Source organism: Thamnophis sirtalis, unplaced genomic scaffold (genome assembly GCF_051295495.1).
Source record: "Thamnophis sirtalis isolate CommonGarterSnake01/CBP01778 unplaced genomic scaffold, rThaSir2_p1.2 scaffold_7, whole genome shotgun sequence".
NCBI lineage: Eukaryota > Metazoa > Chordata > Lepidosauria > Squamata > Natricidae > Thamnophis > Thamnophis sirtalis.
In genome coordinates this window covers 59,743,469-59,769,708 of record NW_028261387.1, presented here as the reverse complement: position 1 = coordinate 59,769,708, position 26,240 = coordinate 59,743,469, and the positions used below count along the sequence as shown (strand labels likewise).

The window sequence follows — 26,240 nt, the reverse complement described above, 5'->3', positions numbered from 1 at the left end:
GTTTTTGAAAGCTAATACTTTACAAAAATTTTAAATTTATTTTAAATATAGCCAAATGTGCATAAATCAGATGAAATCCACAAATTTAGGACCACTGACCTTGAATGATATAGTTACTATTGAGCCATTAAGATTAAAAAAAATGAAATGGCTGGGCCATCTGCAGTCTTAAATATTTTAAGTGCATATTATATAACTATAAAGGCTCTGAATTATAACGGAAGCACTATAACAATTTCTCATTGGATAGGAGCTCATACCTGATAGCTGAGGTTCAACTATCTCTCTTCCTACTTTGGCAGATTAAGCACATCCTTTTTGTAACAATTATTAGGCAAACTATTTATTTTTTGTAATTCTACAGGAGTAATGTTGTAGAATATAGCTAACTCTTCCTCTCCGGGGCATGAAGAATGTATCCCAACACATCTGTTTTTAATAAAAGGAGTTCTCTGTTGCTTGTAACATGTAAGTCCTATGGAGGATCAATTAGTTTTTGTGTTTGCTTTCAGATCCAACCATAGTTATAATAAATCTGTTTACAGTGTGAATTGCTTACAATGGATTTATTAAATCCATCCAAGAAGAATGTTTTCTCCTTGCAAAAACTTATTTACAAGAAAAAGTTCTGCAATAAAATATTTCCAGAATCCAATTCTTATAATCACATTCCACAGTTCAAACTGCAATACAGCTTGAAAACATTACAAATGCAATTTTAAATGACATATTTCTGCAAGTAACAAATTCTCTTATTCCAAACACTGGCTCCAAACAAGCAGCTTTCAAGCAGAGAACTGCTAACCCCTCTGCCAACATAAGCGGAATAATATAAAAAAAAAGAGAATAATGTTAAGTCACACCATGCCTCTTTCCAAAGCCAACACCTGCACAAGACAAAGCAGAGAGTTTAATACAGTGCGAGATCTAATGTCGCCACCAGAAGGCAGAAATCGGGCTTTCCAAGCGACGAACTGTTTTGACAGAGGAGGGACAAAAATATGCAAAGCTTAGCAAATGGCTAACGTAAACTTAGATGAAGCGGCAAAAGGGAGAAGTGTTGAAAGCACTAAAGGTGAGCATTTCAGGCAAAAGCCTAGAAGCCAAAATCCATGGAGAGAAAGGTAGGATTCAGATAAGATTAAGTGGATTTAGTCTAGAAGGTATGTTTTGTGTCATCGTATCACAGAAGCATAGCAATTAGTATTCCAAGCAGAGGCGCAGAAAACATTTCAATCTTGTTTCGAGCTCAAGCAGAATGCTTCCACTTTTCAGTGTTCCCACATTGTTCTGACCATTCCGTAAGTCCAGTATTTGAGTTCAAAACAGCTCTGTTCCAAACTAAAAAATGATTCCAGACTGGTCGAAACAAAGTTTTTATTAAGGTTGATGCATTTCATTTGAACCCCAAACAATTGTTTCAAGCTTGAAATGTTTCTGTTCTGAATGCTTTGCTGATTCTAATTCCACATATGTCATCTAGGGAGTTATTAAAATCCAGTTTTTAATCCTTAAAGCTGAAAATTGTTCAAAAACATAAAGGCTATGTCTTGAGAAATCTCAAAAGATAGAAGGGACACAAATAGAAAAGAAATTCAAATGGCCTGTGTCTTCCATAGTTGCTTTCCCTTTCCTGTGAGACAAGAGGTCTTAATCTGTATTAATTTATACTATTTTCAGATTTTAATTTTCTGATCCAATGAATTTTGAGTGCAGAGTATATATAGCATTCTGGTCTCAGTCTCTTAGCAGTAAATCCAAAGGACAGTTTAGCCTATTGGTTGAAAAATCCAAAATAGTCTTCCGATAGTAAATAATCAAAGATTTTTCTATTAGATGTACTCCATATGTTTCAATTTTGAAATTTAGCTAGAATTGAATAATAGAAAGAATGAAGAACTACGAAATTTGTAGTGATCCTTTCAACACATGCAGTTGCATTTTTTTAAAAAAAAAATCTATCTTGCCTTAGAAACATTCCTTGGAGCAACAGTAGCAATGTCAGAGGGTCCAGTTACTCATCTTGGTGAGACGTGTTCTGACTAAAGACAACAATGCCCCTTTTCTCTCCATTGGAAGAGAAAGATGCTCGCAAATTATCACTTTAAAGTAACATAAGACAATGAGTATGCAACAAATAGGAGTGTGTTTGGCAAGACATGTGAGGACATTACCACTTCAAGTGCACTGCAATGTTTCCATGTTTTTCACTGATCTGATTCTGGGGTTTCTAATTGATTGTTTTGTGGGATTTTACAAAGCATGAATTCGAATCAGAGAAATCCAGAATGAGAAAGAAAAATTTGAGAAATCCGCAGTGCTTTTTTTAAACCACTTAAAGAACTACTCTAAGATATAGCTTAGATAGGAAGAGCTCACCTTTAATCTCAACCAAGACATGTAAAAGGAACTAAAAGCATGGGTGGGTTGCAGCATCTATTTAAGGATGATGCATACTGGTCAGGGGTAATGAGAGGCCAGAGAGATTTGGGTTGCTGCTAACCATTTCATGTAGATTAATAAATCTGGGTTGTTAAAGCCATAAATCAATAAAGGATTTAATGATATTATAGATTCCCTATGCTTAACACATCTGTATGTGCAAAGAAACGAAAAAAAACCCTAAATTTGTCAAGACATGGCTACCCAGGCATTAATGGCTGAATCAATCTAAGGACCATTACTATTGTTTTCAATTAGCAAAATAAAAAAAGATAAAGAGTACAGAAAAGAAGAAGTACATTACTGCTCTTTCCAAACTGGGAGAAGAGCTTGATCAGCAATCTAGCTAGCAAAGAACAACAGTCAATGAATCTGGATTCTTTACAGAGCAACACTAAACATCAGAGTCAGACAGTGCTTCAGCAATGTTGGGGAGGAAAAACAACAAGACATTAAGATGTAGCAAGAACACAGCCACAAGATGGCACATGCTTCCATGCCCTCTGCAAGTCTAAGTTAAAACAAAAACTCCGTTAGTGAACACAATCAAGGGAGGCAATTACCAGTACTGCAGCCGTCTGTTCTACTAGCGCTGGCCGGCCGGCTGCGCAGTTCAGAGTAAAGGGTACCGCATACTGCGGCGTGATGGTGGCTACTTGAGGATGAAGAGTTGCTACCATTAGTGGTGTACAGCTTCCCTGAAATGTAGATTAGGCAGTGAGTGAAACAAATGTACTAAGGTAACAGGGCCAGAAAGGCTTCCCCCAAAGATACTAAGGGCGCTTTTGAGTGATTCGCAGAATTCATAGGTATCCACTGAAAATCAATAGGCTTTTCTTCCAACTTGTATATACTGGTAACAAGTATTTCTTCATATCCATGAACAAGCCGTTTGTGTTTAGTGCACTTAAAACAAAAATTAATTGGGGGGGGGGGGCATAAGTGCAGGGAAGGATTGGAAACAGAAATAATTTCTAAAATGGCATACCGAAAGCATTCAGTTGTTAAACCAGCATTTTGGGTTTTGATATAAAAATTCCTATTGATCTCCTCTTAAAAATAGAGCAATTCAATTGCTCTGCCGGTATAATTATAGTATATTTCACCACAAAAATCTTAAAACCGAGAAAAGAAGAAAATTTTTGTTGTATTCATATTGAATACAATATTGGATTTGTATTATGCTAGCCTAAGTGCTTCCAAATGCCTTCTGCAATGCAAATAAAAAAGGGTAAGTTGCTCTCCTTAAGTTATTCATGCCTGACCTAAATGGAGTTTACAATAATGTAACCAAAGCTGCATTGCAAAGATAATACGATTAAGTTAGGAAGTAATGTATGTAGCTTATTTCAAAATCTTCTGTTCCGGAACAAACATCCCATTTTAACAATGAATATGCAACCCAAAATTAAAAAAAAGGCTTCTGAGAGCAGAGACTTCTTTGTTTTTATGGCAGGACAGCAAACTAATATTATCAAAGTAGTAAGTCTAAAACTTTATTATGTGTGTGACCTGTCATTTTCTCTGCATCAAGGAACAGAACAAATTTAAAAAGCACTTCTAAAGTGAATGGGAAAGTTGATGGGAAAGTGTAATTTAATTGAACCAATAGTGATAGACAACATCTTTTTCTGCTTTCTACTAAATCTTATATTAACTGTATTTTTAGGGCAGGCAATTAAAGCCAATTAAAGCTAATTAAAACGTATCTTTTTCCAAAATAACACTTGCTAATACATTCTGTTTTAGGCACAATGGTAGATTTGTACCTGTAAATGAAAGTTGCCTAAAATTTTGGTCTTGGACAATAAAGTCCATTTAAAAAGGCCAAACCTTTAAAGTAAAGAAATCACCAGACAAAGAAATATTTTATTATATTTTCCTTAATATAGTACTCATGATTTTTAAAAGGCTTAGGAATTTCTGGTTCTCAATTCAGTTGAGAATACACCACATATATTATCCAAACATATCAATGACATCTTGTTTTACTCGCCCCACCCCCCCACTTTTACCTGTGTAAGAACTCCGGACTGGATCTGCAGGGGCTGAGCTGCTGGCGCTTGTGGCACAATTGGAACAGCATTGTCCATCCTTACAGGGAACCCAGAATGCTTTGTGGTTGCCTGAAGACCAGCTGGATGAAATTAAGATCACAAATAACTACCCAAATATGTTTCACAGCTTACTTTCCAAAGTTGATGCATTAAAAAGATGCAGGTTATGGTCATAATTATCAATACTGAAAAAGCTTCAACCATCCCAGAAGCTAGTAATCCATGACAACTGATATTATGTTCTCAAGGTACCCAGTATGCCACAGGATCAAAAAAGTTGGGGATACTGGCCTCTGTTTGTAAGACAGTTATGAAGCAGTCAAGAAAACATTTTTTGAAATAGCCATTAAGTGAACCATGCTGCTTCCTTCTATTATGAAATGTATATCATACCATACTTAAGGTACTACTTTCTATATTACAAAATCCAATTTTGTCCTAGAAGCTCCAAAATCAATTTGGGTTGCCTAGGTAGTTCTTTCACATCATTTGTTTTTATTTCAGAAGGTGAGAAAATGTAGATTCTAATGCATAAAGAGACAGCACTTTTTTCTATCTTTTTAAAACCTTATTAAAATTATGGTGTCATGGATATTCAGAAATAGTATGTCAGGATAAAAACACACTTACTTGGAAAGGCAGGAGGACATACAATGAATGTTTGTTGAAATGGGTCTGTTTGAGTGCAAATTTGGGTTGTTCCAGGCTGTAACGAAACACTCTGTTGTGCCACACCAGCAACTGGTGCTGCAGAGGATGGATAGAGAGCAGACTGATAATTCAATAGTGAAACATCTGAATTTGCTAGAGAAAGAGTAGCTGCAGCTGTAGAATTGGAAGCCAAAACACTAGCCTGAAAAACAAGATAATCTATCATTAGAACTTGAAACTGTAATATTTAACATATGTATTAAACAAATGAAAACAAGGCGAAAAACATCTGCAGATGTCAATCACATTCTTAATCAAACTTAACTCATCAGATTCCCTTATCCTGAAAGGGATCTAGAACTCATAAGCACTCAAATGAACAAATGAAATTCATTAAAGCTACTGTACTAAAAACAAGTCAATTACTAGGAAGATCATTCCAGGAAATGACGAGAAGTTTTGTTTTGATTTTGTTCATCAAAAGAAACAAATAGGAACAGATTTACCTGATGATGCACAGTACTCAGCTGGTTGTTGAAACTCATAGTGAGGTTTGTGCTTGTATTTGGTGCGACATGTGTCGTAAATGGGCTTTTTATTTGATTAACAGTATCATACATATTAACTCTTCGTTTACAAATTTCCATATTCTGAAAACAGGATTTCACACTAAAAGAGAATATGAAGCGATTTAGCTAAAAGATTATAATAAGATTATGTCTGATTATTAAAAATAAAATGGCTGCAAATTAATATTCATCAAAACCTTTTAAGTTTCTTGGGCTCTTTCTGAAATCTAATTTGATACTTGCCCAAGTAACTATAACTGCTATTCTTCTCCCTCACAATTCCACAGTACAAACAAAACCAAGTATTTCTTATTCCAAAATATACTATACTGCAAAATATTTCTAGCAAATTACTACCAGGTTTCCCTCTTTTGTACTAGCGAAAACTTACCTGTCTATGAGAAATCAATACATGGCACTGGAAAGCCAAGATTTAAAAAGGAAATAATTTGCTATTATAACAAGATTTCTAGAAGTGTCTGAATAACATCATAGTAAAACTATTGTTTAGGAATTTATTTTAATGAATCCACTACTTTATTTAATTTAAACACTTTCTGAAATTATCTAAGGATAATACTTATTGTTACTTGTTTGTTACTTGTCCAAAAACAAGAAGAAGCAGATTACAAATCTGAATAAATTAATAGTATCATTTATCTGGGCCATAAGCTTACTGGTTGCTATGTGGAAAATCCAGGAGATGATTCATTGTCACAAATGGATGGTTCAAGGTCTTCAGCGGAGTAATTCTCTTATCTGCATCAATTGTCAACATTTTCTTCAACAAATCTATATATTCTCTTCGGTCAGCCTTCTCTGCCAACATATCTGTTCCCTCCAAATCTGTAGACATATTTACCTTGTGGAAACGTTTTTAAATTGTTTAGATTTTTGTTCAATTTATAAATTTTACGACAGGAAAAATAAAGAATACATAAAACTTTTAAGTTCTTGAGGAATGTAGTTCTAGTTTACTCCAATTATCTCTTGGTTTGTTTTTAACAAATGTTTAACATAAAAGAAATATTGCCCTCGCATTTAAAGTGTATGTTCAAGACAAGTCTACCAGATGTTAAATGATTTTCCTAAAATCATTTACTTGTAATTACTAAATTACTGAGAATTATCCTCAGGTATACTAAAGAGACCAGTTGTATAGCCCCATGGGGGATAATAGAAAGGGAACACAATTAGCTTCTATGTAAAACAACTGTAAATTAGTACTTCTCTGTATTTAATACCTGTACTTTTCAAAGGCAATATTATTTTTTATTGGCAGCTTACTTGTGCCATGTCGTCCAAACAGTTAAAAATATATTTCCGAGCTTCCTTTGATTTTATTCCTGTCTCCAACTCATGTTCTTCTGGAGTCTGTCAAATAAAATGGAAGTTACAAAAAAATATATCAAGATTTAATATTTTAGTACAATAAAAGCAAAAGTAGGTCAGCCTGAAATACTGCAGGTTTCAGAGAATTTCTGAAGAGCTTAGATCTAAAGTGTGTTTTAAATCAGGAAAACAGCTTTACAATCAGGGCAGAAATAACTAGCAAATACAATGTGTGCTTACGGAAAATGGCCAAAGACATTTGAACTTTACAATTTTCTTCAAAATCAATTTACATTGCCTTAAATCTTACAGAAACTATATTGATTGATTTTCATGAGACAAACGTGTTTTTTACAGACATGTCTGTTGTAAATTCCAAAAAAAAAAAAAAAACACCAAGGTCCGATTCAGAACATCCTTTTGCATCAACTATTAACAACGGTATTTAAAATATTTTTATTTATAGATCTTGTTTTACTGGACAAATGCACTGTAGAAGCATTTTCTTAGAGACAGTTTTAAAGAATCCCACTGTTATCACTCATCGTTTTCCACCAATGGTTTCCTGGTTTTAGTACATAAAAGATCCAGTTTTGGACGGGATACTTTATAGATAATGGCCAGATTTATAATCACATAATTTCTTGGACAAATTACAGTAGCTCACATTTATGACTAATCCACTATCCCATAAGGACAGGTTTATACATAACCCTAAATCAAAATCAAATCACATTATGGTATATTATTTGTGCAGAGTCACGATTTAGGCCTCCTTTACTTAATGAGTTTGCAGTTATACACTCCATCCAGTTATTAGCCAATTAATAAATATTCTACTCCTGATTTTCAGATGCTGATGTTTCCCTAGACAAAATGCTACTAAATGGAATATCGATAGTTTACTTATTAGTTTACATTTATTGTTTGTAATTGATTTAACTTAAGTTAAATATCTAAAGAAAAAAAAGAAATTAAAAGAAACAACCTTTAGTCTCCACAAAGGATATCCCAAGTTTGGATCTCTGTTAAAAAACCTGCTTGTTTTCGTTCCCGCACTCAAAAGATACTCTGCTGGTAGTCCTTGTGTTTGTGAAATGTAACGAATCTGAAACAGAAAAATAATATTGATGTTATCAATAAACAATTATTATTAATATATAGGACTAGTAATTTTATTTTGATATCATTATTCCACTCAAAGGAGTATGGAGACGTATATAGAAGAATAAAAGCAAGCTTACATGCAATAATTGAATAAAGCATATTACAATAAATTATCAATTCAAAAACTATAATGACACAAGGACTTTAAATACAGCCTGTTACAAAAGAAACTGTTTTTTCCTAGGCAGCTAGTATCCTACAAATGCTTTTTGTGAGGAAGTTTTACTCCCGTCGGAGAGAATTACATAATTTGATTACTTCCATGGAGAAAAACTTTTGGCCTCTGCTGTGAACCAAATCTTTTGACGGAACCATGAACAGAATTTTTCAGCTGTTCTTAATAAATGAGCTATGTGGAACACAATACAATTTTATGTTCAATAATAATTGTTTTCCTTAAAAAACTATTCAACTTATTTTTCAACTTTGCTAATTCATTAATATATGAATGAGATTTTTTTCATGCCCTTTTCAAGCATTCTATTTTGAGGTATTGAAGATGTCATGTTCATAAGATATTCACATTAAGGTTAGTGTTCCATGTTGTTTTAACATCTAAAAGTCATCTGGAGTCATCCTTTTTGATATTCATTCAATACCATGAGTTTTAGAAATAAACGTATTAATTTTTACCAGGAAATCACCCAAATTATTCGACATTTTCTTTTACACACATTACTACTATTTTTTTCCTATGGAAAGTTGTGTTTAAGACACTATTTCTATCTCTGAGCCTGCACAAAAAAAGATTGCAGGCCACATGTGGCTGACCAAGTCTTGTGTGGTTCAGCAGAATTTTTTTAAAAAACTTCATAAACCCATTGCTGCCAAATACTGCTATCACCAGAAAGGATGTGCTACCACTTAGGTGGGGTTGTTTTTGCTGCTCCAAAAGATATGCTGTGGAATCCTCCAATAACTTTGGGCCTCACCAGCACTTCAAGCTACAATTCTGCACCAGCTATTTCTCTGTGGGCCATAATTATTATTAAGGTACCAATGCGACCCTTTTCCGTCCACAAGTTGTGTGGGCCTGTTTTATATCAATTTATTGTAACTTTTAGACTTCTTGACTAATATTTTACCAATAAAACACCTGTGGAAGGCAAAAGTTTCCCTTCCATTTGTACATATAGCAATGTAAGTAAAATATATCACGTAGATTTCAGACAAATTTAGAATAGCTGTAAATACCAGAAAATATTTACATGTACACCATCTATATTTAAAAAGAAATGAGGTGCAAACAGATGCAGATAGTCCAGCAGTTATGACAGCAATTGGTAACAGGAACTTTATCACTAAGCAATATGATCATAAAGCACAATAGCATGTAAACACTTGGGAATAGCAATTCTGGCAGTCCCAGAACTGTCATAGTCAAATGAGGACCATGCAGTTCGTTAGGTGTGGACCTAATGAGGCCAAAGTTGATTTCCTACTGGTTTTCCCATTACTTTATCTTGTGGAAAGCCGGAACAGAACACTGGAAATTGTGATCACATGACTATGGTTTATTGCAATGATGATAGGGACACTGCAAATAGCCAGAACTCTAAAGACTCATCGTAAGTCACCTTGTTCAGCACTGCCACAATTTTGAGCAGTCACTGAACGAAAGGTTAGAATTTGAGGACCACCTGTGCATGTGAAAGTGTAGTTAAAAGGAGACTGGTATCTAACCAATGTATGAGGAGGAAAGTTCTTCATTTTTAGTGAATTTTTGGAGTGTAAATATTCACTTGAACAGTTGGAGAGGAAAAAGAGTTAATTGGATTGGTCATAGCAAGGAGAACAATTCCACGACCCTGTCTGTCTCAGAGCAAACATGACTTAATGAAATCATGTATATAGAGTTATAACCATTCTTTGCATATAGTTATGCTAACACAGAGATAGTTGGCAATAATCTTTTTTGGCAGAGAATGGAGTAGGCAACTGTGCTATATAGCCACAGGCAGAAAATACTGTAACCCTGTAAATGCTAGCTTTCTTTCTTTAAGTGAAGCAGCAGCAGGAAAATATGCTTGTTAGTTTAACAGTACTGACTTTACACCATTAATTCAAAAAGATAATCCATAGCCTAGTAGTTCTTTGTATTTTTCTTATAACATGGGATCATGAAATACGATGGGGGAAGACAAAATGAAAGATATTTACATGATGTCTTATAAGATTATATTTTTTTCTTAAAAACTCACATACTAAAAATAACAGAAATTATAAGAATTTATTAAGCACAAAGTTATATGTATCAATCTGAGAAGAATCGGTGCTTATTGATTAACCCCAATCAATTGTTCTCAGAGCAAAAGTCCAGTGCCAATGACTTAGGAGGCTCTCATTTAGCCCATGCACAAATATTAACTAATATTTACTCAAAAGCAAAACCTATTGGATTCAATGAAATGTTTTCGCTAGCATAGTAGTTTAAAGTCAGTATTGTTTGAATATCAGCAGAGACTTACTTGATCGTATTCTGAAGCTCCTGGATACAAAGGCCAGCCAAGAAACAATTCGGCTATCACACATCCCAGTGACCACATATCAATTGCTTCACAAAATGGCAAACCCAAGATGATTTCAGGAGCTCTACAAAATATGCAATATTTTATTTATTATTCAGAATTTACTAATAAATTCACAAATCCCACTGGCTTGAATGACAAGTAAAATATTGTCATTTATTACATGTATAGTCAGAAAACTTTTCAATAGCAAACCACTATTTTTTCCAGGAAAAATGCATAAAAGTTCTGACAAAAATAGCAAATTATCCTTTGACCTTGAAAACTACTATAGGTATTATGACAACCTGTAAGATATATAACTTCTGAAAAACTACCGTATTTTTGGAGTATAAGACGCACCAAGGTTTTGAAGAGGCAAATTTTAAAAAAAGTTTTTGCACTCTGCAAACCTCCCCAAAATGGCCTGTTTTTCATGAAAATGGACCCGTTTTTCCCCCCCAAAAAAGGCATGACTAGCCTTTAGGGGGCTTGCAGAGTACTCCTGTAAGGGGAAGGGCAAAAATGAGCAAAAGCCAGCACGTTTTTTGCAAAAGCAAGCCCATTTTTTATATTAAAAAAAATGGGCATGAATAGCCTTTAGGAAACTTATAGAGTGTGCTCCTGGGGGTTGAGGGGGGGGGTAAAATTAAGCAAAAAAGGAGCTCATTGCTGCCCTTCCCAGCCCCCAGGATCTCTCTAAAAGCTTCCTAGAGGCTCTGCACAGCCATTTTGGTGAAGGGGGCGGGGTTTCGGCAGGCAGAAAATGCTGTGTTTAGTGTATAAGATGCACCCAGATTTTCAGCCTCTTTTTTGAGGGAAAAAGGTGCATCTTATACTCCGAAAAATACATTAGGTTCTGGCCAAACAGGAGTTCCAATATTTTTAACCTTTACATTTGGGGTACTTCTGCTACAAAAGATTAATAGCTGAGATTTTTCAAAACTGATACGGTTATCTACAAACTCTTATTTTCTTATTTAGGTAGGAATACTGATGCACATAGTTTCTCTACCACTGGCAGCAATTTTACATTCAAGGATATTCCATTACAGTCATCTATACATATAAATATATGTATTCAAGGATTACATCTTGTTAAATTGGAAGAGACAATTTCTAGAAAAATCAGCCCATGCCTGTAAAGTGATATAAGTCTCTTTCAAAGTACTGACTTCATTTGAAATTATTTCTGAAAATAGTAGTAATAGTAGCATTACTTTTTATGCACTTATAACTAGGAACAACATAAAATGATAAAATGAAGCATAACCCTAAAAGCTGTAGACAAAAGAGTGTCCTGATCTATTTGGCACACAATTCACGATATCAGTCAATTGATCTAAGGCCCAATGCAAAAGCATAGCCTAGCTGAGAAATATCAACTTGAACATAAGTCAGTTAAATCTATTGAGTGTTTATCATTAGGACCAAGAGCAAAGTGCTTGGAAAAATGCTTATAAATATGGGTTGTGGTTGAAACCGGATACAATTTCTCTCCTCAATTCCATTATTTCTCCTCAGCTGCTCCTTTCCCTCAATCTTATGTTATAATCCAGCAATTTCACCAATCAGAGGATGATACAATCCCTAAACGTTCCACTTTATATAAAATTTTTGCTTCACTAGCTCTTTTAGATCAGGATTGGCGAATCCAAGATTCACCAAATGAACCAGAAGCTGTAACCAGCCACAACCGGCCATCCCAGTTTTACATGATATTACTTCTGCTGACTTTAGTACAGTATATTGGTTTTAAAATGTGATAATGAGAACTGGTATATTTACAAAGCTGGAAAACATTAATGAGAATTTTAGAAAAATTGTCATATGCAAAACATAATCTATTTTACAACTTTAAGAGTACATTTCATTTTCAGACATGCGTAAAGAAAAATGGAAGAACAGAGATTTTCTAAGTTGTACAATGGCTCTCTTGATGTAAACTGCTCACCCATGATTAACTTAACATTTTTCTCTATTAGCCTAATTTAAACTGACAAGCATTAACATAGTAGGCTAAAATGTGGCTGGCTATTTTGTGGTTCATGGTAGCATGTGAATATGGCTTTATATTGTGCATTTTTTTCTGATATATCCATATGGATAAATCCAGGCAAAAAGTAGATATCTAATAGAGATTGCCTTTCTAACACTGCCACATCTTAACAGAATTGCTGTTCAATGTACACAGTGGAAGCAACAAAGCCTAACAGATTCAGCTTCGAAGGAAGAGTGATATATCCTGCTCTTCTTTTGCCTCTATAATTTAATAATCATGCAAAATGTTTCAGAACAATACATATTACAAACACAGGGTGATAACAAAATCCAAAGAAAGTAACAATAAAATATTTGATGGTACAGCACCCAATCCAAAATGCTAACAAAAAAAAATAGCAGTCCAGTTGAATTTGATCTTACAAGCTATGGGAGAAAAGACTGAATTCCTCTCATTCTTGTCTAGGTAACTCGCTGCAGTTTATTATATCTATGTCCTTAAATGAGGGATAAAGAACGTCTATATAAAAGGGATATACAAAGCCTATAGCTGGTAAGTATTTAAAAAAAGAAATGTCTATAGAGAGCTTTGGAATTTTAGCAAGGAGGGAAATCTACAAGATTCTACCACATTAATTTAGCTTATTATGCATAGGAATATTGCCTCCAACCAATTTTTTTTAAATAAAAAAGTAATATTTTAATGCAATACATTATTATTTTTTCTAAATAAAGGCTTGGAATTGTGGTCCAACAAGGAACATTGTGTCCATTTAGCTTTAAAAAAAACACGTAACCAGCAAAAGTTATACCCTCCAAACAAATAATTGTATAGCTTTTACCATCTTTAACTCTTGTCCTTTTTATTGCTAATGGAAGCAAATGAGGAACACTAGGACACTTATCCCAATACTGAAAAAGACTTTCTGTTGCTATTTTTCCCTAATAAAGTCAGAAGTAAGATAATGAAAAAAAATTATTCCATTTTTGATTATCACTGTGCTGGTGAAGTCCAAAGTGGGAACATTGTGACTAATCTTAACTATAGATTATTTAAATAAACAACCTTCAAACATTTAAGAAACATGCTACTCATTTTTAAAAGTTCAGTTATGCAAAGTAAAGTAGCTTCTCTATAAGACTATATTCACTTATTGTACTAAACCAGGATTTTTAGCCTTAGCTTATTAAAAAAAGTCATAATTAATGTATAAACCCACATCAAATGGAATTCAGTTTTTGTAAGATGAAAGCAAACTTTAATTTTTCCTACAGCATGCAAAGTCAACTTAAAAACTGCTCATGAAATCTGGAAAATCATCTAATGTGTCTTTTTCATTCCAGTGAAGGAAAGGGCATCTTCCCGGTGCCGTCTTCCGGTTTACAGTGCACACATGTGTACTGCCAACTGGTCTTTGCGCATGCATGTGTGCCAGAAACCAGAAGACCAGCTTGGGCACCAGGCAGCTGCTCTTCTGGCACCAGGCGGCTGCTTTTCCGGCATGCACACATGCGCTCCCATTTCCACCCTCAGTGCCGAAAAGATTCGCCAACATGGTTTAGCATATGGGGTGCAGTATACATTTCTGTTGATTATTGATCAGTTTTATATTTCTGTAACTTATTATCAGCTTAGTGTTCACTTTAAGTTATATAAATTAAAAACAAAGATAGGGGAAAAAATTATTAACATGAAGTTCATTTTGCCAAAGGCAACATTACTTCTCCTATAATTAATGTAAGAGGAAAAGGAAAATATTTAGGGCTTCTGTATATCTTATTACTTTCTACTCCACAACTAACAAATTTGTTCATGAACATTAGGACAGTAAGAAAGTATTCCACTATATCCTATTTTTTTAACAAAGCACTTTACCCACAACTTTCATCTGTGTCATGATTTACAATAACAGGCAGAAATATAAGCATTAGATACTTGTGGGAACAAAAATCACTTTTCAATCAGTTATGCTGGTCAATGTTCTCTCTAAGCTGCGCGCCTGCGCAGCCGCACATGTAACAAGAAAACACCGTGCACAAGTTTCAAACTGCAGCAGAGTGTTTTTTAATGTCTTTAAATGTGACTGAAAATATCCCCCCCCTCCCTTCTCTCTCTGCACCGAACTCGCTCCTTCATCTGGTGATTGGTGAAATCAAGGAAAACTGCCCGGAGACCGATGATGCTGCAGAAGGAAAAATTCCCATTGGTCCTCTGAGGCTTCGTCGGTTCCTGGGAAAATGAGATTCGCTGGTTGTAGCCTGCGTTTCTCTGCACATCCGGGGTTTCTCATGCATTGTGTCGTCTGAAGCCCCGTTCTGGGCTCGACAGTTTTTCTGCGATCCCTTCGCTTTGGGAAGAGGGAAGCTGCGTGGAGTTGGACTGCCTGAGCCACGGGATCTTGAGACTTGATTTTTGAGCAGTACCAATCCATTCCACTCTTTCCTTTCCCTTTCTGTCCTTCTTCTACCTTCTTTTCCTTTTCCTTTTCTTTTCCTTCTTTTCCATTTCCTTTCCATTTCCTTTCCTTTCCTTTCGCCTTTCCTTTCCCTTCTCCTTTCCTTTCCCTTCTCCTTTCCCTTCTCCTTTCCTTTCCTTCCTTTCCATTTCCTTTTTCCTTTCCTTTCTCTTTTCCTTTCCTCTTTCCCATTTTCTGTCCTTGTTCCTTTCCTTCTTTTCCATTTCCTTTTCTTCTTTCCCATTTCCTTTCCCTCCCCCTCCCTTCCCTTCCCTTCCTTCCTTCCTGGGGGTCTGAGGGAGAGGGAGGGGACCATTTTCCTCCTTGCCCCCCTCCCCAACATCTGCTGTGAGGACAATTATGGCTAAAAAAATTCAGGTGCTCAGGCATGAAAATGTGCCGCTCAAACACTATACTTTTCCGCACACACTGAAAAAAAAATAGAGGGAACATTGATGCTGGTCTAATACTAATACTGGAATCTTTTTATCCAATAAACTTAATACTTATATAGTTGCTCTTTCTTAGAACAGTTGTTTTTCATTTTATGAAGCTGTAGTTATAAATAAAAAACAACTCTATTAGCGCTTCACCACTCTTTCATATTGTGTTCGCCAATATATTAGAAAAATATAACACACATTTTACTATTCTAGGATTGACAGATCTAAAATTTGGCCAGAGAAATAAGCATAGACACAGAGTATACCTCCCATTACTTTTTAATCACATCCTCACTTCTTGCATATATACAAGGAAATAGGTTTGGAAAAAGATACCAACAATAAATGGCAGGGGGGGACTGATGTAAACTGAGATTTAAATTGGAACTATGATTCTACAATATTCTACTATAATTGAAAATTTTCCTTGATTAAAAAGGCAATTCCCGGAACAACCTCAAATTTCACAACAATTAGAACAGAAATGAGTATTTTAATTCATGTATAGATTATGACCACAAGCTTTTATAGGATTATCAATCCTACCTGATTTTAATAACTGTAATTGTAGTAATAACAGTAATAAACTGTAAAGCAAGGTTTCAGTTAACTGTACCTACAGGAATGGCTTAGAACTCTCAAACTTTTAAAAAAAGAATAATGCCTGGAATCCAATTATTTGTTTTGAAATCCCCCAACTTTTTAGTCATAAGATTGTTTTTGATAAGGCATCTGTAGAAAGTATTGCTAGGTTTCTCTCTCATTTGTTTTATTTTGTAATTGGCCAAACTGACACGGGGACATTTTGTGAAAACATTAATAATGTGCTCACTAACCCAAAATATTTGAGACTGCAGCACCCACAATTGAAGGGAGAGCATGAATTGCTAAGATATATTTTAGTTTATACTGTGTATGGTTAATTTCTTATTATTAGGTTGAAAAGGATAACTGCATCTTTTGATAAGGTCTGAAATGACTACTTTCCATGAAATATAATAAGGAGGAATGCTGACAATAGCATTATTTCAAAATCAAGGGCACTCTTGAGGAATTATGAAGCAAATGCATATAAGGAAAAAATGGGAAAGTTATTTTAAAAAATAATCACTTTCCTGAATAAAGCAAATTGGATTCTATTGAGTAGTATTATTGCAATTACCTGTTAATGATGTCTTGGCACAAATATTACAATTTTAATTCAGATACTACCTGTTAGTATCCAATATGTTAATGTTCTCAATATGAATAAGATTGTAACTATCATAATTCCCAGCTTGATTGCTGTACTAGATGATGGCAGTTATAATCTAAAAACACCAGATTGGGTAAGATTCAATTAATCTATGGTTTCTAAAGCTAATACTCAAATTTAGGGTTCAAGAAAACGAGCTCATTTTTAAAAAATCACTACTTTTGCTATCACATGACATGAAAACCAAAAGGTGTTACAGCACAAAAGCTGATATAAAATTACTATTACTACAATTACCATAATTGAAAATGCACATGTACAGTAAATACTCTAGTCTGATAAGTAAAAATGCTTCTGTCGATAAATTTTACATGTTGCTGAACTGAAAGATGAAACAAAATGCAAGTTTAAACTTGGCATTGAAATGAACAGGCCATTCTATAGCGCTGCCCAGGTAAGCTCATCTTCATAGTTCATATAATCAAATTTAACTCAGTGAGGGAATGAAAGGATTACCTTTCTCTGGAGAGCTTAAGCTATGGGAAAACCATCCTTCAGTTTCCTCAAACTATCTCAAACCATAACAAAGAAGTGACAGAACACCAAATAGGAACCAGAAGGAAATTCCTATATCTGGAATGGATTACTTAGGTCAATTTTTCTTCCTTTTTTGACATGTGGGCATGCAATCAGTCAAATTAACTTGAGCTGTTCTATGATAAGAAAGCATTTCATTAAAAAAAAATACCAGTTTACAGTTTATAGTAAAAATCCAGTGAGTTGAATATAAGGTTTTCCATTGATTCAAGATTTGTGATAGAAAAGGCATGAACATAGAAAATGGAGACTTACCTATAATATCGTGACTGTAAATAAGTAGAGCATACAGCTTTTGAAACATGACTAGCAGAGCCAAAGTCTATGACCTTGACCCTATATGGCTGGCGCACAGGATCCACCAACATGATGTTTTCAGGCTTTAGGTCAGCATGTATTAGACCTAAGCTTTTCAGTTTCATCAAAGCAGTGGCCACTTGTTGCAATATTGGTCGAATGTATTTCAGAGGCAGAGGGCTAAACTTATTTTGCTTTAAGAAGTCATACAAATTTTGTTCCAGCATCTCAAACACCAGGCATGTGTGGTTTTTGTGTTGAAAACACTCATATGAACGGACAAAGTTATATTCATCAGCATTTTCACTACTCAGTCGAGAGAGGATGCTCACTTCAATTTGACCTTGCCTGGCATAAGAAGGGTGATTTTTCAAAATTTTGATAGCAACAATTTCCTTTGTGCTGCGCTTCCAGCACTTTGCCACCTGTCCAAAAGTTCCTCGGCCCAAGAACTCCAAGACTTCATAGCTATTTGTCATAGAACAAAGGATTTCATGCTGGACTAGCTGGTAATCACCTTCGCCACTGGAACTACTCCCTTTGGTTGTTACAGTGGTGGTAGTGGCCGCAGCACCCACCGCAGGTCTGTTTTGCAGCATGAGAGGTGGATGTTCCTCAATTATTTGCACGCTACCGTTGCTGTCAACTTCTTCACTTTTCCTTTTTAAGCCACATTTTTGATATGGTTCCAGTAAAGCAATGTTAGCCCTGTGTGTTAGGGCTTGGCTGTTTTGAAAGGAGGTTGTTCCGCCACTGCCTGTACTGTCTGCTGCTGTAACCACAATGTGCTCAACTGAAGGAGCAGGGAGAAGGAGGTTCTGATCATAAGCAGGGATACTGAAGTTTGCTACCTGGTGAGAAGAGCTTGCTGGCCCTTGAGCACCAGAGAGATTTTTGCCGTGACTGTAATACTCGTCACTGTTACTTTGTCCTGAAACATCCCAGCTAGAGGGCTCCACTTTCAGTTTCTTGGCACTGCAAAAGGCACTCGAAGATACTGATGGAGGTGAAAACACCTGCAGCTGTGAGGCCATACCTAGAGGAAACAAAGAACTAGACGTCACATTGGCAGGAATAGAAATCACAAATCTTTTGCCACCAAGTAAGAGCAGCCAACTCATCATTCATTTCCCCAAATTTGCTATTAGCGATTATAATTGTATCCCATTTCTATAGATATATATATATACCATAAAACCTTCTTAGAAGCAATAGCAGGAAAAGAAGCTATAGTTATTATTCTGGAGTCATTCCAACAGAGCAATTAGTTGCAACAGATCGCTCTATAAAGGGAAATTCCAGTTGTATTGGGATATTTATCCACCTTCTTCAGAAGGTTAGAAAAGTCCAAGTCAATGTTACAGTGGTACAGTAGAAGAATGTGATCTATAAATCTAACTATAATTCTACTATTATGCACAAAATTCTACATTTCACATAAAGTTGTGTGTCTGTTGTGCATGGTTATGTGTTTGTGTATGTATATATATTTGTGTCTTCAAGTCTTGCAGCAAGATGGGAGGCAAACAAATTTAATAAATAGACAGACAAATAAATAAAGTCAATCTTGACTCCTAATGATTACATGGACAAATCCACACAGCTTTCTTGGCAATATTCAGAAGGGTTTTGCTACTGCTTTCTTCCTACTTACTAAGACACTCACACAGCTGAATTTGTGCCTAAAACAGATCTAGAACTCACAGTCTCTATTTTTTAGCCAGATGTTTTTAAACAGTACACCAAATAGGCACAAATGTTATCTTGGTTATATTAACTGAATGATCAGCCCGCTACTCGCGCAAGTTGAGCTGCACACGCTCTGGCCAGCCACTCATGCATCCCAATTCCAACTAGGCCACCGCCCGGTAGTGGGTGGCGGCCCAGGGGTGAGGACTCCTGTCTCAGGATACTAAAACTTCATTTAATATTTAAATTAGCATTTAATTGATCCTTTAACCTTTAATAGTTTAAAAGTATCTTTTAATTATTTGGCTTTTCCCAGAATAAAGACAACTATATATGGCAAGGTTATTCAAGAGCTACCCAATTTTTAAAAAAATCATCATGAAAACTTTTTTTTAGATTTCGAAGATATACACATGTCCAAAACTACACAATCCATGATTTATGCAAGATTTTTGTACAAATGTTCCATAGTCAATTCATAAATTGCAACATTTTTATTTGCAATGTTAATAAAATCTCATTCTGTAACGAATTTTCCTATTTAAACAAAGACATTCACTCACAATGCTATTTATGCTACCTGCACCAGTTAACATTTTTTCTTTCTATTTCACTTCCTAGCAATGTTATTAAACTCTAAAATGCTGCCTATGGTGCAAGTGCTTCCTTATGCCATCCGTACAGACCAGTAGAAGTATACTCAGGAAAAAAAATGGAAGAAAAAAAATAGCTACAGATAGTCCTTATGACCACAACTGAGCCCAAACTTACTGTGGCTAAGTGACACATTTGTTAACTGAGTTTTGCCCCATTTTAAGACATTTCTTGCCATAGTTGTTAAGTGGATCACTGCAGTTGTCAAGTTAGTTAGTAACTGTTGTAAGTTTAGGGCTATCTGTATTATTATAAGATAGTTCTGGAAAAATGTACATTTAACCCATTAGTTATTAACGATCACAAATGCAGTTTCAATTTTGAATCATCTCTAGATTGCATTAATTTTGCACGTGAAATGCCCTAACATAAAATTAAACTATCCCTTAGTAACTTCCAGTAATAACTTCCAGTGTTTTAAATACTAGAATCATATTTTGACTAGTAACTATAACAACATATTATACAACAAAACATCACCAACTCTAGGAGCAGAGGAAAAGTCAGAATAACAGAGTTGGAAGGGATGTTGGAGATCTTCTAGTCCAACCCACTGCCTAGGCAGAAAACCCTACACCACTTCCTCACATGTTAGTAATCCAGTTTATTAGGTATTCTAATAATATTCCTACAAAATGTTGACTCTTTTTTCACTCTATCAATATCAGGTCTATCAGAGGCTTAAACTTTAACACAAGTATTTTGCCAGTAAACTATTTTCCAATTCTTACAACACAAATATGTTCGGACTTTTAGGAGCTTGGCTATTAATCTATTTGTTCAAACTACTGCAAAGTTTGAATCTCTCCCCAAAAAACTACTGGCTTTTAATAATGAATATAAATGCAAGCTTCTTTTATATGATACAATATAAATTAGCCTATACTGAAGTGACTGCTCTTTTTTATATATCCAGCAATAATCAGATGCCATCTACCAATGGCAAAGCACTTCTCATGCAAAGCAAATGCAGCAGCATTTTATATATAGATTTCTAGAAAATTGGCAGAGAACTCAGTATTTTGAAAAGCTTATGTCAGTTCCATTTCAACTTTAGCATATTAGCTCATTGAATAAAAAACAGTAGCAAGAAAATCAAATTTGGCTCCAAGAAATGAATCTCAGGTTTTTATTCCCAAAGCAATATCTGCCCAAGGAAGACTGCTGTACTAAAGGCATTGTATCAAGTTTCGAAGAACAACCATAACACATGTTTCAGCAAAATACTTTTATCAGTATCCAGGAAACTGTCCTAAAATCCTCTCCATCCTGCATATAACCTAGATCTAATGCCACATCAGCATCAATTATGTGTTATAAAATTGGTCTAAAAGTAAACTGTTACCAGGATAAAAACAGCACACATTCAATTCTAAAGAACTGCACTAAAGATGTGATCTCAACAGGAGGAAGTGTCAGTATTTCAGGTTACAAAGGCCTAGATAGTTTTCAGTCTGTTGCATCATGGTTAATTTTTAAGCTATTTACTCTATTTTTCTATCAACACATTCTATCAGTGAGTATTAGACTGGACTAGATAAAATGTTGGTTCTTTAGAGCAATTCTGTTCATAAGTAAACAAATGAATAAGTAAAACGCAGTGAACAGGGAGCAGGTTTGTTCAATGCAGCTAAATGATTAGGAAAATCTTGTCAAAAAGAAAAAAAACACTTGTATGTAATACACATTAACTTGTAGAAGGTACTTCATTATACTAGAATGGCTGAAAATTATGGCAGTTTTAAAAGGGGATTTAAGCCTTATTCTCCACAAATTTATCTACCAAGTTGTTAGTAGCATTATGGAATACTATATTATATACATATGCACATATTGTCCTCTTCAGGTTCTTTGATGAGAAGTGAAACATCTTCAAATAAAAATCAGAAACTCCAGTTGCTTCTTGAAAAAGTACCTTTGGGACAACCATGACCTGGATGACTAAGAATCTCCATAGACATATGTCTATATATATATTAACCATATCTATATATACATACATACATATCCCATCAAATCCAATATGCCTTTGAATGTACCTTTGAACTACATTCTGATAGATTTAGATATTGCTCATCTTTCAAAAAGATCTACTACAGAACACTTTATTTGTTAAATGCATATCTCACCATTCATTCAGGTACTCAAACAGGTAAACACAGTATTTCCTTCATTTTTTTCACAACAAATCTGTGAAGTAGACTCACTGAAAGTCACTAATAAACTTCAATGGTTGAAGGTGGACTTAAAAATATGTCTTTTCCCTGTCATCCCAATAACTTAAGTTCTACACTACATAGATTTTACTAATGAAAAAAATCAGCATTTTTTGACTCAGATCACCTTATATGCAATGAGCTATGTCTCACCCACTTGATTGAATTAGCTCGACTGCTTGAGATCATACAATGTTCTGTACCATAACCACAATGTTCAAACAACACAACCAATAACTAGCCAACCACATTTAGCTTAGCATCTTACATAAGCGCAGACATTCATATGCAGTAACTTAATAGCAGCTTAAATGAAAATTTTTCAAACCATTACTATTTTCATATAAAATTAACTGAGGACTGCCTCAAGATGAGTTACTTATATAGCACATCACAGGACTAAATGTAAAATCTCTAGCTACTTCTTACTCTAAAACAGCATTTTTAAGTACTATCTGAAATCACCAATAAAAATTTGTTTTGGCTCTAGGTACAAAAATCACTGTGGGAAACTGAGGAAAGATCATAATTGCAACAATAGCATACCACAAGGCATACAAGACACCTCATGTCGTTTGTTGTAAGATCAGTGGGAAATTCAGCAACTATTCTGAGGTTATCCTGCTATAAGAAAAACAATGTGTCTTCAAATGTTTATTTTCTGGGGAAATACGTCGTGTTTCTCTGCGAGAAGCGCTGTCGCCAATTGCTAATTCGGTATAATTTTTGTTGAGCTCCAACTGAATTTCAGCGCAACGAAATTGCCTAATGCGCACAACACAAGAAGGTTTTCGGAAATGTTTGCCGCAATTTACACGGCAAAAGACTTTGAGGAATCCGCTCAAGCGATGGAAGCAGGAAGGAGCAAACAAGTTTGAAGAATGGAAAAATCCAGTATCTTTATTCAAGTTTATAAGACTCTGGGAACTGGAAAAACAAGGCAGATTACACCATGTTAAGGGGAGGGGAAACCCGATCGTCTACCGCCACGGGGGTCTTCCGATCTACCGCAATTTACTCACTTCTGGCAAGCATTTTCGCTCGTCGTCTTTCCGAGCAGGCCTCAGCGGTGGCCGAGTGAGATGGCGGTCACTGACCTATATCAAATCAGGGCTAAACCGCGTCCCCAGCGGCCTGTCCCGTTCGACCCTACCCTCTCACGGCCGCCCCGAGGGAAGGTACTTACTCGCCGCCGTTCGGGGGATCTCAACCGCGGGCCGGGCCGGGAACTGCCTGCCGGTGCCGGGGGACGAGCGGGCGCATCCTAGCCCTGGGAGAGGGGGAGTGCGGCCGCCGCGGCCCTGTCGAGCCGGCCAGCCCACCGGCAGCCCCCAGGCCGCTCGGCCTCCGCTTTCGCCAGGCTTGGGCCCCCGTCGCCCGCCAGCGAGCCCAGCCCGGCCCCGGCCCCGGCCCCGCCGCTCTGCTAGATGCCGCGCCCTCAAGGGCCCCTCGGTTCAACCCAGCTGCTCCCGCTCCGTTCCGCGCCCCTCTCCTAAACCAGGCCGAACCTGCCGAATGCGGAACTCTAGCTTGCTCCACACGCTCTGGGCGGCAAGGCGAAGAAAGCCGAGCGCCGAGGGAGAGATGGGGAGGATCATGGGAGACCACGTGACACGGAGGAGGGTGTGGGGAGAGGCGAGGTTGCCGAAGCGAGTATTGGGGGTGGGGGAGGCCTGATGGCGTCCATCCGGGAATCTGAGGGTGCATTTTCTCGCAGCCATAGAGCGCTGTTGCGAATGTCTTCTCCATCCGCCCGACATCAAAGCGAATATCTGCTCAAATTTCCTTGTGCTGCTTTACCGCGAAATAGCCAAAATCTCTTTAAAGAGCCGAAGCGCGTTTGGGACAGCAGGCAGCAGATGCCGATAAGGCGAGCAGGAAAGCTCGTCCTAGACCTCATCGCCCGCCGAGCCTTGCTAGGCCATCCGTTGGGTTTCCGCAGTTCTGTCCTTAGTCCAGTTTCAGTCCTGGGCCTGTTTTTCGGACTAAGCACCACTAAAAAGGGCTCAGTGCGAATCCCTAGTACAGGTCGTCTGGGTGAGCAGGGGGTTGGACTAGATGACCTCTAAGGTCCCTTTCTACTGTTACAGTGGAATCCGGGTTGCGGCCGGACGTGTTTCTTGTTCAGTCGGAGCTCCTTGCCTCTTGAGGGCATCGCAAATGAACGGTTTTACTGAACGTTTTCAGAAGCAACGTGGCTGTCTGCTATGTTAAGCCAAGCGAGGAACTGAAACCTCTGCTTACCTTTTTTTTCTTAGCGCGATTGTCATTACAGGTAGTCCTCCACTTACAGCAGTTTGTTTAGTAGTAATAGCAATAGCAGTTAGACTTATATACCGCTTCATAGGGCTTTCAGCCCTCTCTAAGCGGTTTACAGAGTCAGCATATTGCCCCCAACAACAATCCGGGTCCTCATTTTACCCACCTCAGAAGGATGGAAGGCTGAGTCAACCCTGAGCTGGTGAGATTTGAACAGCCGAACTGCAGTCAGCTGAAGTAGCCTGCAGTGCTGCATTTAACCACTGTGCCACCTCGGCTCTAGTGACCTCAAATGCCATTGAAAAAAGTTGATTTATGGCCATTTTTTACACTTACCACTCTTGCAGTATCCCCATAATCACGTGATCAAAATTCAGGCAATTGGCTTGTATTTATGATGATTGCAGGGCTCCGAGGTCAGGTGATCCCCTTTTGCAAACTTCTGACAAACAAAGTCAATGGGAAGCCAAATTCACTTAACAAGCTTGTTACTAGGTTAAATCACTGCAGTGATTCATTTAACAACTGTGGCATGAATTGTCCTCCGGGATTGGGCGGCCTATAAATCCATTAAATAATAATAATAATAATAATAATTGTAAAATGAGCAAAACTCAAATGTCTTGCTTAACAGAAATTGGGCTCAGTTGTGGTCAGAAGGCTACCTGTATGATGTCCCTTGCTTCTGTATCCAGGTTAAATTTCAGTTCAAATTCCAAGCCAAGTATTTTCATTGGTCTCTTTTTATTAGTCAAATGCAACCATTCTATAACTTTTGACACCGTTTGTTGAGAAAGGAGTAGCCTGTGGTCTTAACTCTTCAGCATCTTTCTGGTTCCACGTCATTCTAAATTACAGCCTTGAAACAAAATTAGATAGCAGGATTCATTTTTAGATTCAGCTCCCAATAATCCCTTATCTTTGAAAGTCATATTAAAGACTGATCTTAATCTCTCTGTTTTTAAATTAATTATTTCCCATGGGTGAAAAACACATACTAAGTTTCGCAACAGTCTGACCCGTGAATATATAACAATTGTTTTCTGAAGCCAATTTTGAGTTGTACGATACTGTACATTTATCACATGAGCTAGGTTTGCACAACATATCTGCAAAAAATGGGTACCATGCACAGTCAAAAACACATTTTTCATGATCACACTTTTCCATCCTCAAGCATATAAAGCTAATATTCTGGTGCTACATCTGTTCAAAAATCATTATTTCAAACTGACCCCATTTCATTTAATTTGAAGAATACATTGAAGGCATAAATATTTAATTAAATCAGGAATGAAATTTCAGTCTTAATTGTGTCCTAGGAGGAAATTTACTCCTGTTCCAAGAAGGCTATAATAACTTCTTTATATTTGTTTTGGTGACTGGGCGCACATATTGTGAAAACTACTTTTCTATAGCGTGCAAATAGAGGGGAAGGAGAAGATGTTAACATGATGGTACATACCAGTCCTTTAATCTCCAAGAGCTTTGTATTTAATACTAAATCAATCTATTTCTAAGCCTTGTACTAAATGAAACTGATTGCACTCTATTGTACTGCCATTTCCCTCACTCTCCAGATAACATGCATTAAATTTCCAGAATTTTCAGCAAATGTGAACATACCTAGTCCTTCAACCTCCTATTTTTCCCACAACAACCCTATGAGATGTATTGGGCTGAGAGAATGACTGGCCGGACTTGTACA

The 26,240-nt window shown here is 36.5% G+C and overlaps 1 protein-coding gene across 5 annotated transcripts in view; it reads right to left on the bottom strand.

The window, feature by feature from the left end:
- The window catches only part of HIPK1 (homeodomain interacting protein kinase 1), a 37,468-nt gene extending 13,703 nt beyond the window's left edge, over positions 1-23,765 (bottom strand). For 2 of the 5 annotated variants that reach the window (XM_014054060.2, XM_014054061.2), the window contains exons 1-9: positions 23,296-23,765; positions 17,673-18,750; positions 10,687-10,810; positions 8,040-8,159; positions 7,007-7,093; positions 6,397-6,581; positions 5,657-5,819; positions 5,130-5,352; positions 4,458-4,579 (exon numbers count right to left, since the gene is read on the bottom strand). In XM_014054060.2, coding sequence (XP_013909535.2) covers positions 4,458-4,579; positions 5,130-5,352; positions 5,657-5,819; positions 6,397-6,581; positions 7,007-7,093; positions 8,040-8,159; positions 10,687-10,810; positions 17,673-18,750; positions 23,296-23,308 — 2,115 coding nt within the window. In that variant the 5' untranslated portion in view covers positions 23,309-23,765. Of the gene's footprint in view, positions 1-3,005; positions 3,141-4,457; positions 4,580-5,129; positions 5,353-5,656; positions 5,820-6,396; positions 6,582-7,006; positions 7,094-8,039; positions 8,160-10,686; positions 10,811-17,672; positions 18,751-23,295 lie in introns of all 5 variants that reach the window. The other 3 variants (XM_087720161.1, XM_014054058.2, XM_014054059.2) reach the window with 3 other exon arrangements.
- Positions 23,766-26,240: the final 2,475 nt, after the last annotated feature.